A 15,497-nucleotide genomic window follows, 5' to 3' on the forward strand; every position below is an offset into this window, starting at 1 on the left:
TTTCTTTCCTTTTTTTTTTTTAAACTAGGCTCCATGCCTAGTGTGTGGAGCACAACATAGGCTTGAACTCAGGACCCTGAGATTAAGACCTGAGCTAAAATCAAGAGTTGGATGCTTAACAACTGAGCCACACAGGTGCCCCGTGTATACTTTTTCAAGAGGGGTCCATGTTTATTTCTTCTTTTTTTAAATATAATTTATTGTCCAGTTGGCTAACATACAGTGTATATAGTGTGCTCTTGGGTTCGGGAGTAGATTCCCATGATTCATCACTTACATACAACACCCAGTGTTCATCCCAACAAGTGACCTCCTCACCTTCCCCCCATCAACCCTCAGTTTGTTCTCTGTATTTAAGAGTCTCTTACGGTTTGCCCCCTCTCTCTTTGAAACTATTTTTCCCCTTCCATTTCCCATGGTCTTCTGTTATCAACTTCCGCATATGAGTGAAAACATAGCGTATCTGTCTTTATCTGATGGACTTATTTTGCTTAGCATAATACCCTCCAGTTCCATCCACATTGTTGCAAATGGCCAGATTTCATTCTTTCTCATTGCCAAGTAGTATTCCATTGTATATATAAACCACATCTTTTTTATCCATTTATCAGTTGATGGACATTTAGGCTCTTTCCATAATTTGGCTATTTTTGTTTCCATGATTTTCCACTTTTGTTAAAAGTGCTGCCATAGACATTGGGGTACATGTGGCCCTGTGAATTAGCACTCCTGTATCCCTTGGGTAAATTCCTAGTAGTGCTATTGCTGGGTTGTAGGGTAGTTCTATTTTTAATTTTTTGAGGAACCTCCACCTGTTTTCCAGAGTGGCTGCACACTTGTATTCCCACCAACAGTGCAAGAGGGTTCCCATTTCTCCACGTCCTTGTCAACATCTCTTGTTTCCTGAGTTAACTTTAGCCACTCTGACCAGTGTGAGGTGGTATCTCAATGTGGTTTTGATTTGTAATTCCCTGATGATGAGTGATGTCGAGCATCTTTTCATGTGTCTGTTGGCCATCTGGATGTCTTCTTTGGAAAAGTGTTCATGTCTTCTGCCCATTTCCTCATTGGATTATTTGTTTTTCAGGTGTTAAGTTTGGTAAGTTCTTTATAGATTTTGGATACTAACCCTTTATCTGATAGGTCATTTGCAAATATCTTCTCCCATTCCGTTGGTTGCGTTTTAGTTTTGTTGGTTTCCTTTGCATTGCAGAAGCTTTTTATCTTGATGAGGTCCCAATAGTTCGTTTTTGCTTTTATTTCCCTTGCCTTTGGAGACATGTTGAGTAAGGAGTTGCTGTAGCTGAAGTCAAAGAGGTTGTTGTCTGTTTTCTCCTATAGGGTTTTGATTGGTTTCCTGTCTCACAGTTAAGTCTTTCATCCATTTTAAGTTTATTTTTGAATATGGTGTAAGAAAGTGGTTCAGTTTCATTCTTCTGCATGTTGCTCTACAGTTCTCCCAGCACCCTTTGCTAAAGAGACTTTTTCCCATTGGATGCTCTTTCCTGCTTTATCGAAGATTAGTTGGCCATACGTTTGTGGGCCCAGTTCTGGGTTCTCGGTTCTATTCCATTGGTCTATGTGTCTGTTTTTGTTCCAGTACCATAATGTCTTGATGTTTATAGATTTGCATTAACCTTGATTCCCAAACCAGATAGAGACCCCACTAAAAAGGAGAAAAACAGGCCAATATCCCTGATGGACACAGATGTAAAAATTCTTAACAAGATACTGGCAAATCGAATTCAACAGCATGTTAAAAGAATTATCAAGTGGGATTCATTCCTGGGCTGGTTTAATATTTGCAAATCAGTCAGTGCAATCCATCACATTAATAGAAGAGAAGAGAAGAACGGTATGATCCTGTCCATAGATGCAGAGAAGCATTTGACTAAATACAACATCCTTTCTTTAAAAACCCTCAAGAAAGTTGGGATAGAAGGAACATACCTTGGGGCACCTGGGTGGGTGGCTTAGTTAGGCTCAGATCATGATCTCACTGCTTGTGAGTTTGAGCCCCATGTCAGGCTCTGTGCCAACAGCTCAGAGCCTGCTTCTAATTCTGTGTCTCCTTCTCTCAAAAATAAATAAATATTAAAATGAAAAAAGAAAAAGAAGGAACATACCTTAACATCATAAAAGCCATAAATGAAAAGCCCACAGCTACTATCATCCTCAATGGGCAAAAACTAAGAGCTTTCCCCCTGAGATCAGGAACACGACAGAGATGTCCACTCTTACCACTGTTGTCTAACATAGTGTTGGAAGTCCTAGCATCAGCAATCAGACAACAAAATGAAATAAAAGGCATCCATATAGGCAAAGAAGTCAAACTTCCACTTTTTTGCAGATGACCTGATACTCTACGTGGAAAATCCAAAAGACCACCAAAAAGCTGCTAGAACTGATACATGAGTTCAGCAAAGTCACAGGATACAAAATCAATGTACAGAAATTTGTTGCATTTCTATGCTCTAATAATGAAGCAACAGAAAAAGAAATCAAGAAATCGATACCATTTACATTTGTTTCAAGAACCATAAAATACTTAGGAATAAACCTAACCAAAGAGGTAAAAGATCTGTATGCTGAAAACTATAGAAAATTTATGAAAGAAATTGAAGAAGACACAAAGAAATGGCAAAACATTCCATGCTCATGGATTAGAAGAACAAATATTGTTAAAATGTCAATACTACCCAAAGCAATCTACACATTCAATGCAATCCCAGTCAAAATAGCACTGGCATTCTTCTCACAGCTAGAACAATCCTAAAATTTGTATGGAACCACAAAGGACCCCGAATAGCCAAAGTAATCTTGAAAAAGAAAACCAAAGCTAGAGGCATCAGAGTCCCGGACTTTAGCCTCTAGTACAAAGCTGTAATCATCAAGATAGTATGGTATTGGCACGTTTATTTACTTCTTGAAGGCTGTCCTTCTAGGACTTGATGTCAGGTTAAACACCCATGCCCTAAAGTGAATCTCTGCTGTGGGAAAGTAACTCACTGGGTCCTGTGAGATACCTGTTTTACTCTGTTAAGGTGTTAACACTCTGACTCTATAATTCTTTGGGCATAAAACATTTCTAACTTTTCCTTAGCTGATATTCCCTTTGAACTGTTTTTTTCTTGGTCCTATTTTTGTTTTAAAGTCCTGTTGTTCACCTGTGTCATGTTATTTAAAAAAAAGTTTTTGTGAAATGTAACAAACGTATTGAAAGTTAATAAAACATAAACGCACACTTTAAAATTATATATTAAGGTGTAACTATCAACCAGGTCAAGAACTAGAATATTGGCCACCCTCCAGCAAGCCATCTAGCTTTCAAATCACAATCATCTATTTGGTAGAAGTAGCCAGTAACTTGACTGTAAGATAGCCCTTTCCTTGCTGTTCTTTACAATTTCACTGGCTATATACACCTAAAATATCTTACTGTTTTAAAAAATTTCTACAGGACACTTTTTGTTTGTTTCGCTTCTCTCAGTATTATGTTTGTGTGCCATCCATGTCATAGACACCTGTAGTTCATTTACTTTCATTGTTTCAACTGCACTGTACGTGCTGTGCTTCTCTAGAGGTTTTCATGATGTTGTTGCCGGAGAGTTTTGATTTTCTTACCTTTGCTCTGTCTTGGGCCAGTTTTCTCTCCATTCATAGTGAAGTCCTATATTAATTTGTTATATATAAATTATTGGAAAATTTAAATAAGGGATTGAAATCAAGGTTTCTTATTTCCTGTTTTTTTTCTCCACAAGAATTCCAGCATGGAATATACTTTCCTCTCAATATTTCACGTATATTATACGGCTGGTTAGCAGAAAAGTTAATTAAACAAATTCAGCAAATATTTGGGCATCTTCCAGGTGCCAGACACTGTTGCAGGTGCTAGGGTTGCAGGACTTTATAAACATCTGGTTTATTATTTATATATTGTTAAATAGATACGTATGTTTGTTTAAAGAGATCATAATAGAGAAAGGTATAAAATGAAGATTTTGACTTTCTGTTCCTTCAGCCCTGTACTCAGTGCTAAATTTCTTGATTATCCTTTCTGGAAAGTAATCATCCTATGTATCTATAGCCTTAAAAAATTATGTAGTGGAATCTTCTTGTGTATCTTTTACACTTTTTTCAAGTTAATATATCTTGAAGATTTCAATCAAAGCTAACATTTAATTAGGAAACTGTCAGAAACCTAAATTAATAAAACTAAAAATAAAAATACTGCCTTTATATTCTCATTCTTCCAGATTAACTTCTTTTTCCAGATTTATTATAGAAGCCATAATCTTGAGCAACACTATGCCTTTGACTTACTAGAAATCAGATTTTTACAGAACATGATACAATTTACCTATGGGAAATTATAACTTTAAATTGTCACATACCTATATTGTTTATTCCTTAGGCATTGTTGGAGACCATGTTTGGTGTAAAAGTTATTATAACAGGTGATGCATTCGTTCCTGGAGAAAGAAGTGTCATTATCATGAATCATCGGACAAGAATGGACTGGATGTTCCTGTGGAATTGTCTGATGAGATATAGCTACCTCAGATTGGAGAAAATTTGCCTCAAAGCCAGTCTCAAAAGTGTTCCTGGATTTGGTAGGTTATTCACAAATTATTTTAAGCTGTTCATCTAATATGTGATAAAACTACAGAATAATTTGTTAAATGCCACATACGTATTAAAGTCATTCCATTTTTTTTTCTCACTAGCCTAAAAACAGTCACCAGTTTGTTTTTTTCTTCATGGATTGCAAAAGATTATTTTAAATTTTTTTTTTCAACGTTTATTTATTTTTGGGACAGAGAGAGACAGAGCATGAACGGGGGAGGGGCAGAGAGAGAGGGAGACACAGAATCGGAAACAGGCTCCAGGCTCTGAGCCATCAGCCCAGAGCCTGACGCGGGGCTCGAACTCACGGACCGCGAGATCGTGACCTGGCTGAAGTCGGACGCTTAACCGACTGCGCCACCCAGGCGCCCCGCAAAAGATTATTTTAATCTTTTTTGAAATATTTTACAGTGAGAGACTAAACTGTTCTCAAGGAAGTAGATATGGTTCCAGAGAGATCAGTACTTTGAAGGATATGAATTAATAGTTCAGTAACTTTTTATTTCATATTAGGCTTATGGTGATTTAGGCCAGAAACCTACTCGAAATAATCTGATTCATCCACATTCATGCAATAAATGTTAATTGACAACCCGTTGATTCTTAGCAGTATACTAGTTGCTGGTATTTTCTGAACTTCCCTAATCCATAGCTTTTTTTTTTTTTTTTAAGTTTTCATTTTTCTCATTGTATACTATGTTTAAAAATTCCTAGAAATGCAACATGTTGTATAGTAGGGATAAAACTTAACCCCTCCCGCCCCATACACAATGTGAAAGGAGTGGGGGAGCAGACTGAATATGTATTCAAACCAGTTATTCACATATGGGTATATGAAAGCCCCCTGACTGCTTTATCTATTACATCTCTACTTCTGTGGCTTCCTGTGTAACATTTATTATTTGAATTCTTTGCCTTCTGAACTCTGCCCCTGTCAGTGTACTGAAATAGTTTTGTGAGGGCAAAAGGCAGGTGTTGTCCTCAGGATGGACTAATCAGGAGATTTGTACTCTCAGGATAAACTGATTTCTTACATAGCAACTAACTTCCTTTAGAGTTCACATCCTCATAAAACCAGCGTGAAACGACAAGGCATTTTATGACCTCGCCTCGGAATTCATATAGTCTCACATATCCACAGTATATTACTGGTGGAAGCAGTCACTGTCCTCAAGATTCTAGGGGGAAAGCACAGACTTTGGTTCTTGAGAGAGATGTCAGAGACCTTATCAGTATTTTCAAAGCTGCCACATCCCTAAAAGGACTGATCAAAAAAGAAAAGAGAAGGCATATGTCACCAGTAGCAACAATGACAATGTCTTGTTTATTGTTCCTGATTCTGCATAAAATATAGTAACGGAATATTAAAAACTTAGGAAATTACATACAGAAAAATGCAACTGACAAACTTTGTCAACAACGAAGAACAATTTAAACAGTCTTGTGTCTAATTTAAAAGCCTCACAAAGCTTTCTGGAGGATAGTGGCAGCAGCCCGATTTTTCTCAGACTTAAAAAGTGTTCAGGGGCGCCTGGGTGGCGCAGTCGGTTAAGCGTCCGACTTCAGCCAGGTCACGATCTCGCGGTCCGTGAGTTCGAGCCCCGCGTCGGGCTCTGGGCTGATGGCTCAGAGCCTGGAGCCTGTTTCCGATTCTGTGTCTCCCTCTCTCTCTGCCCCTCCCCCGTTCATGCTCTCTCTCTGTCCCAAAAATAAATAAACGTTGAAAAAAAAAATTAAAAAAAAAAGTGTTCAGATTAACAATCAGAGGAAATAAAAACATGGCTCACTCATCTCTTCAGTATGACTAGGAGGCAAAGAATACCATGACCTTCTCATTGCCTTAATAGAGACATAAATTCTAAGTGTTCCTTCTGACTTCCTATTGTTGCAAGCCCGTGGGTGCTAAGGGTGGGGAGGTAAGGCTTAAGAGTAGAGGGACACAGACAACTAAGAAAACGCCTAATACCAAATGCCAAAATACCGAACACAGGTCAGACACAGTGGTTTGTGGCACAAGATACAGGGACATGACTATTAAGACAGCAGGGCATGAAGAGGCAGCCTCAGAGAAGCATTGCTTCTGAGGGAGAATCAGATCCACACAGAAGAGTTAGCTCCTCATAGAGGTGTGGCAGTGAGGAAAACAAGGAAATTAAGAATGAGAGTGTCATCAAATAAGCATTTGGGGATATGAAAAAAAAAACCCGTATAAGCAACACAAAGAACAGTAATGGTCAAGAAAGCAAAAAATGTAAACAAGAAATGAATTCAAGAAAAGAAAAATAGAACATAAAGGCAAAAAATCCTATCAGGAATGTACAGGAAAACAAAGAAAATGGAAATGAGGGAAAAAATTGTCAGAAAGTGGTTGAAATGGAAGATAGCCAAAGGAGGTCTGACATGTATATATAATTAGAGTCCCTAAAGAAGACAATCAAAAGTACAACCCAAGAAAACATTTTGGGCATAAAAGATAACATGAGAGGCACTTCCAGGATGAAGCATGAGCCTCCATAGACCGATTGCCCAGAGAAATGGTGAAAATTCTAAAACAACAGTCATTTAAAGTCTCTAGAAGTGGTCCCAAGGACATACGGCAAATGGCCACTTACTCGAGAAAGTGCACCAAGATTTGTGAGAACAGTGAGAATCTGTGGTATTTGAAACAACACACGTTCCTTTCACCTCCCAATTTAGTCAAACAGAAATTCCACTCTAAACTGGTGCAGCCAAGAAAACAGGCCTGCCTCCCTCCCTCCTCATTGCACAGCTGTCTTCTACAAGCCCTCACTATCTTCACTCGAATAACTGCATATTGATTACATGATGACTGAGTTGTCTGGTTTCCAAGAAAGCAAATTAGGCTGGAAGTCTCTGGTAAAATAAAAATTTTACATCTGCGTATGAAGAAACAATGAGTTTAGGTCCGTGCGATTGCATTACCTTATAGCGTTCAGAAGTTTTATTCCCATTTAATATAGTACAAAATAGATTTGAAGCTTGCACTCTCCAGATAGGTATTACTTTGACTTGAATCTAAATATAGAATATTTATCTCCTATTGTGAAATTAACTTTAGAGCCAAACATGTTTAGGCAGAATCTAGGAACTATTAAATTTTCTCTTAATGTCATGTATGACTGTTTTAATAGCCTTAGCTGGTCCACATTTATCTAAGAGCTTATTTTAAAAAACTATATAAACAATAAATGAGCAGGATGAACATGTGTGGATCATGCTACAGTAAATGGGGGAGGAGTACAAATTGTAGAGCTTTAGAATGTGTCCCAATTTAAGTTGTTATTAACTTAAAATTGACTGTTAAAGATACAAGTAGTCTTATGTAAGTCTCAGGTTAACTACAAAGGAAAACTTTGGAGTAGATACACAAAAGAGAGAAAATGTTTGGGGCCCCTGGATAGCTCAGTCGGTTAAAAGTGTCCAACTCTTGGTTTCAGCTCAGGTCATGATCTCACAGTTTGTAAGTTTGAGCCCTTCCTTGGGGCTTTGCCCTGACAGTGAGGAACCTGCTTGGGATTCTGTCTCTCTCCTTCCCTCATTTTCTGTCTCTCAAAATAAATAAAAAAAGTTCAAGTACCTGTTGCATTTATATATAATAAACTATCAGAGATATTAAGAAAATAATCCCATTTGTAACTGTGTTAAAGAGACTAAAACACCTCAGAATAAATTAAACCAAGGAGGTAAAATAACGTGTACACTAAAAACTATAAGATATTGGTGAAAGAACCTGAAAAAGACACAAATGAATGGAAAGATATTTGGTGCTCATGGATAAGAATAATTAATGTTGTTAAAATGTCCATACTACTCAAAGCAGTGTACAGATTCAGCGCAATCTCTATCAAAATTTCAGTGGTATTTTTCACAGAAATAAACAATACTAAAATTTGTATGGAGCCAAAAACAAACAAACAAACAAACAAACAAACCCAAACAGCCAAAGCAATCATGAGAGAACAAATATGAAAGCATCACACTTCCAGATGTCAAAGTGTATTACAAGTCCATAGTAATCAGAGCAGTATTGGCATAAAACACACAGATAACTGGAAGAGAATGGAGAGCATCAGAACTAAATCTATGCAAATATGGTCAATTAATTTATGACAAAGGAGCCAAGAATATATAATACACATTATTGAAGAGTAAATGATATTGGGAAAACTGGACAGCCACATGCAAAAGAATGAAACTGGACCATTATCTTACCACATACACAAAGATTAACTCAAAATGGATTGAAGTTGAATTTGAGACCTGAAACCATAAGACTCCCAGAAGAAAACATTGATGGTAAGCTCCTTAATATTGGTCTTGGTGGTGACTTTATGGATTTGACAATAAAAGCAAAGGCAACAAAAGCAAATAAAGAAGGACTACATCAAACTAAAAATCTCCGGTATAAAGGAAACCATCAAAAAAACGAGAAGGCAGGCTACAGAAAATATTTGCAAATCATATATCTGACAGTGGGTTAGTATACAAAATACATAAAGAACTCCTCAAACTCAACAGCATAGCAGAAACAATGCAAACAAAAATCACACCAGAAATCCCCCAGTAAGCCTGATTTTAAAAATGGGGAGAGGATCAGAGTAGACGTTTTTTGAAAGAAGATATACAGATGACTGACTGGTACATGAAAAGGTGCTCAACATCACTAATCATCAGGGAAATGTAAATCCAAACCATAATGACATATCACTACACACCTGTTAGAATTGCTACTGCCAAAAAGATGAGAAATAGTGTTGGTGAGGATGTGGAAGAAAGGGAAGGCCTGTGCATGGTTGGTGGGAATTTAAATTGGTGCAGCCACTATGGAGAGCCATATGGAGAATTCTTAAAAAATTAAAAATGGAACTACCGTGTGAGCCAGCAACTCCACTTTTGGATATTTATCTGAAGGAAAAGAAAACATTAACTTGAAAAGATATATACACCCCCATGTTAATTAACAATAGTCAAGATACGGAAACAACCTAACCATCCATCCGTATCAATGGATGAAGAAGATGAGAGATAGGAGATTGCTGGAAGATATGGGAACAGGAGGACCCTAATTTCATGTCCCACTGATACAACTAGATAACACTCCCAACAGGGTAAATAACCCAGAAAATAACCAAAGACTGAAGAACAAACTCCATAACTTAAATGTAGAGAAGAGGCCACATTGAAGAGGGTAAGAAGGGCAGAGATGCAGTGGGGAGTGAAACCACAGTACTGTCCAAGAAAAGGAGGGACCTGTGGGCATGGAGAGGGGAATAGAACTAAACTATCACACTGGGAAGCCAGCATAGGGAAGATGAATCCCCATAACATTTGGCTTCAAAAACCAGAGGGGCTTAAATTTGTTGTGAGTTCTTTTAACCAGTAGGGCTTAAAGTCTGCAATTTTAAAAATCAGTGGGTTAGCTCTCTGAGAGCTGGGAGGGCAGAAGGCAAAAGAAGACGGAGTCTGTGCCCTTAAAGAGACAGCATAACAAACACAAAGAGATAACAGCAAAGCAGCAGCAGCTTAAAAAATGCGTTGGGTATACAGGAGGGAGAATTATTTACTAATCTCAGATCGGATCTCTGAGGGACAGAGCTCATTGGGAGACTTCTCCAGGTACAAATGAATGGGCAGGTGCCATTTCCCTTTCATGACCGCTCCGCCCTGACCCCGCCCCCCCGCCCCGCCCCCGCCCCCAGCATAAACACACGACCACCTGTAGTGTAGAAATTCACTACCTAACTTGCTTATACTGTACCTTGTGGATCCGTCCCATCCAGCCAAGCTTGCCTCATTCCCAGTGCTGCTGGTGCCCTCTCCTAGAAGACCAGCACGAACTTTGCTAACACCTTATCTCCTGACCCCGTGATTTGTGGGGCCTGGGTCCCCTCTCATGGAGGATCAGCTCACAAACCTTGTTAAAACTGCATGCCACACCCCCAGCATATTGCAGATCCACTCTGTCCAATACTCTCTTGGCTGGAGCCTATTCAAACCAGGGCCACATGTCCAGGGGTGCCTGGGTGGCTCAGTCAGTTAAGTGTCCAACTTTGGCTCAGGTCATGATCTCACAGTTTGTGAGTTTGAGCCCTGCGTTGGGCTCTGTGCTGACAGCTTGGAGCCTGCTTTGGATTCTGTGTCTCCCTCTCTCTCTGTGCCCCTCCCACACGAGTGCTCTCTCTCTCTGAAAAATAAACATTAACAAAAATTTTCTTCAGGGGCACCTGGGTGGCTCAGTCAATTAAGCATCTGACTTGATTTTAGCTCAGGTCATGATCTCACGGTTTGTGGGTTCAAGCCCCCGCATCGGGCTCTGCACTAACAGTGTGGAGCCTGCTTGGGATTTCTCTCTCCCTCTCTGTCAGACCCTCCCGATGCTCTGTCTCTCCCTCAAAATAAATAAACATGGAAAAAAAAAAAGGGTGCAATCCTGGCAGTATACAAACAGCCCCAAGAAGAGCCACCACCACTCCAAAGTGACTCCTGCCCTGCCTGACACTATTCAGATTACAGTCCCCAGCAAAGAGCTGGGGGGCCAACAGCTGGTCTGATTGCAGTCCCTGCCCACCAACAGAAGCTTTTTGGGGGACAACATGGGGATAGCATCCTGCAGTTTGGTGCCACTGCATCTCTGACAAATATGTAGTCTGACTCAACCCAAGCCCAAGGTGGCCTCAGACTGGCCCACCAACACCACAGGGACCAAACACTGCCCAAAGCAGGCAGCGAGCCACTGCAGACGACTGAACTGAAGGAAAAAGCAGCTCAGTCAAAACAGCAGGGTGCACACAACACACATAGGAACCACCCCTGAGGTGCCAGGTTCCAGTAAACAGGGGACATTGCACTGTAAGACACTACAGGGCCTCTTCTTCATAAGGCCACTACTTTCTTTTTAAAAAGTTTTTTAAATGTTTATTTTTAAGAGAGAAAGACAGAGTGCGAGCAGGGGAGGGGCAGAGAGAGAGGGAGACACAGAATCTGAAGCAGGCTCTAGGCTCTGAACTGTCAGCACAGAGCCCGACATGGGGCTTGAACTCACAAACCATGAAATCATGACAAGTCGAAGTCAGATGCTTAAACAACTGAGCCACCCAGGTGCCCCAAGGCCACTACTTTCAAGAGCAGAATACATAGCTGACTTTTCCTAACACATAGAAACAGACACAGAGAGGCATACAAAATGAAGACACAGAGGAGTATGTTCCATATGAAAGGATAAGACAAAATCACAGCTAGAGACCTAAATGAAATGGAGATAAGTAATATGCCTGATAGAGAATTCAAAATAATAGAAAGATACTCACTAAACTTAATAGTGGAGGACATCAGTGAGACCCTTAACAAAGAGATAGAAAAAGAACCAATCAGAGATGCAGAACACAATAAATGAAATTAAAAATACACTAGATGGAATGAATGTCAGCCTAAAGGAAACAGAAGAATGAATCAGTGACCTGGAGGACAAAGTAATGGAAAGTAATCAAGCTGAACATGTGAGAGAAAAAAAAAAAATATGTAAAATGAGAATAGACTTAGCAACTCAGCAACTCCATCAAGTGTAGTAACAGTTGCATTATAAGGATCCCAGAAGGAGAAGAGAAAAAAGACAGCAGAGTGCTTATTTGAAGAAAATAATAGCTGAAAACTTACTGAATCCGGGGACAGAAACAAATTCAGATCCAGGAGGCACAGAGATTCCCCCAACAGAATCAACCCAAGGAGGTCCACACCAAGACATATGGTAATTAAAATGACCAAAAATAGAAAGAATTTTAAAAGAGCAAAGAAAAAGGATACCATTACATATAAGGGAAACCTCAAGACTGTAGTGGATTTTTCAGCAGAAACTTTGCAGGCTAGCAGGGAGTGGCATAATATATTCAAAGTGCTGACAGGGGAAAAAATTTGCAGCTGAGAATACTCTCTTGGTCCAGGCTATCATTCAGAATACAATGAGAGAGAAAGTTAAAAAGTTAACAAAAGTTAAAGGAATTCATCACCACTAAACCAGCCCTGTAAGAAATGTTAAAGGAGATGGGGCGCCTGGGGTGGCTCAGTCGATGAAGCATGGCTTGTGAGTTCAAGCCCTGTCTCGGGCTCTGTGCTGACAGCTCAGAGCCTGGAGCCTGCTTCAGATTCTGTGTCTCCTCGTCTCTCTGCCCCTCCCATGCTCATGCTCTGTCTCTCTGTCTCTCAATAATGAATAAATGTTTAAAAAAAAAAAAAAAAGAAATGCTAAAGGGGAATATTTGAGTGGAGAAGAAAGACCATAATCAAGAATAACTAGAAAGCACAAAAGCAGTAAAAATAAGTATAACTATAAAAAATCAGGGGTGACTGGATGGCTCAGGCCGTTAAGCATCTGACTTTGGTTCAGGTTGTGATCTTGCGGTTCGTGAGTTCAAGCCTTCTGTCAGCTCTGTGCTGACAGCTCAGAGCCTGGAGCCTGCTTTGGATTCTGTCTCTCTCTTTCCCACTCTGGGTTGGCCCTCCCACTTGCACTCTGTCTCTCTCTCAAAAATAAACATTTAAAAAAATAAAAGAAAAATCAGTCAAGTGACTCACAAAATGAAAGTATGACACCAGATACCTAAACTTGGTGGGAGTGGGGGACTAAAGAATAGGTTCAAACGTAAGTAACTGTTAATTTAGACTGCTATATGCAGCAGACGTTATCTATAAACCTAGTGGTGATCACAAATCCAAAACGTAGTAAAGAAGAGTAAAGAATAGGTTCAAACGTAAGTAACTGTTAATTTAGACTGCTATATGCAGCAGATGTTATCTACAAACCTAGTGGTGATCACAAATCCAAAAGCAGTAATAAACATGCAAAAAAATAAAGAGAAAGGAATCCCAAGTACATCATCAAAGAAAGCCAACTTATGAGAGAAGAGAGCAACAGAAGAAAGGACCAGAGAAGAACTATTAAAAAAACCTGTATACGGGCGACTGGGTGGCTGAGTTTGTTCAGTGTCCAACTTTGGCTTAGATCATTATCTCACAGTTCATGAGTTCGAGCCCCATGTCAGGCTCTGTGCTGACAGTGCAGAGCCTGGAGCCTGCTTCAGATTCTGTGTTTCCCTCTCTCTTTCTTTGGCCCTCCCTCGCTCACACTCCCTCTCTCAAAAATAAATAAACGTTAAAAATTTTTTTTAAAAACCATAAACAAGTAACAAAATGATAATACATACCTATTAATAATTACTTTGAATGGAAATGGCCCTGTGCTGCAGTCAGAAGACACAGGGCAGGGGCTCTAGGTGGTTCAGTCAGTTAAGTGTCCATCTCAATTTTGGCTCAGGTTGTGACCTCATGGTTTGTGGGTTCTAGCTCCGTGTCAGGCTCTGTGCTGACAATGTGGAGCCTGCTTGGAATTCTCTCTCCCTCTCTCCTTGCCTCTGCCCCACTTGTGCCTTCTTTCCTTCTCTCGAAAGAGAAAGAAGGAAAGGGAAGGGAAGGGAAGGAAAAAGGAAAGGGAAAAGAAAAGAAAAAGAAAAAGACATAGGGTGACAGATTGGTTAAAAAAAAAAAGACCCATCTGTATGTTGTCTATAAGAAACTTATTTCAGACCTAAAGACACATACAGATGCAAAGCGAGAGGATGGAGAAATGTTTGTCATGCAAATGCATATGAAAAGAAAGCAGGGGTAGTAATGGTGATCTTGGATAAAATAGACTTTAAAACAAAGACTGTAACAGAGACAAAGACACTGTCTATGATTATTATATAATCATAATGGAGACAATCCAACAAGAAGATATAACAGCTGTAAATATTTTTGTGTCCAATATGGGAGCACCCAAATACATAAAACAGTTAATAACAAAAAGGAACTAATCGATAATAATACAAAATTAGTAGGGGACTTTAAAACCCCATTTACATCAGTGGACAGATCATCCAGACAGAAAGTCAAAAAGGAAACAGTGGTTTTGAAGGACACCTTGGACCAGATGCTTTAACAGATATATTCAGAACATTCCATTCCTAAAACAGCAGAAGAAGATACCTTTTCGAGTGCACATGGAACACTCTCCAGAACAGATCACATATTAGGCCACAGAACAAGTCTCAAGAAATTCAAAAAGACTGAAGTCATACCATACATCTTTTCTGACCACAACACTATGAAACCAGAAATCAACCATAAGAAAATAAATCTGGAAAGAACATAAATACATGTAAGGTAAATAACATGATACTAAACAATGAATGGGTCAACCAAGAACTCAAACAGGAAATAAAAAAATACATGGAGACAAATGGAAATGAAAACACAATAGTCCAAAATCTCTGGGATGCAGCCAAAGTGGTTCTCAGAGGGAAATTTTAGCAATACAGGTCTATCTCAAGAAGCAAGAAAAATCTGAAATAGCTTAATCTCTTACACCTAAAAGAGCTAGAAAAAGAACAATCACCCAAACCCAAAACCAGTAGCAGGAAGGAAATAATACAGGTTAGAGCACAAATAAATGCTGTAGAAACCAAAAAAGATAATAGAACAAATCAATGATGCCAGGAACTTGTTCTTTGAAAAGATCAACAATATTGATAAACCTTCAACCAGACTTACAAAAAAAAAAAAAAAAGAGAGGATTCAAATAAAATTAGATATGACAAAGGAGAAATAACCAATATCATAAAAATACAAAAGATTGTAAGAAACTATGTGAAAAATTATGTGCTGACTAATTGGACAACCTAGAACAGATGGATAAATTCCTAGAAATGGAAAATGTAGCAAAACTGAAGCAGAAAAAAAATAGGAAATTTGAACAGATTATTAGCAATAAAATTGAATTAGTGATCAAAAAATGCCCAACACACAAAATTTCAGGACCA

General features: G+C 39.0%; 1 protein-coding gene across 3 annotated transcripts in view; it reads left to right on the forward strand.

Annotated features, from left to right (window-relative positions):
• Positions 1-15,497, forward strand: part of LCLAT1 (lysocardiolipin acyltransferase 1) — a 181,677-nt gene that overhangs the window by 68,726 nt on the left and 97,454 nt on the right. For all 3 annotated transcript variants that reach the window (XM_040496428.1, XM_040496427.1, XM_040496429.1), the window contains exon 3: positions 4,415-4,613. In XM_040496428.1, the coding sequence (XP_040352362.1) occupies positions 4,415-4,613 (199 nt within the window). The remainder of the gene's footprint in view (positions 1-4,414; positions 4,614-15,497) is intronic.

Source organism: Herpailurus yagouaroundi, unplaced genomic scaffold (assembly GCF_014898765.1).
Source record: "Herpailurus yagouaroundi ecotype Mexico unplaced genomic scaffold, PumYag 188, whole genome shotgun sequence".
In the NCBI taxonomy this organism is placed as follows: domain Eukaryota; kingdom Metazoa; phylum Chordata; class Mammalia; order Carnivora; family Felidae; genus Herpailurus; species Herpailurus yagouaroundi.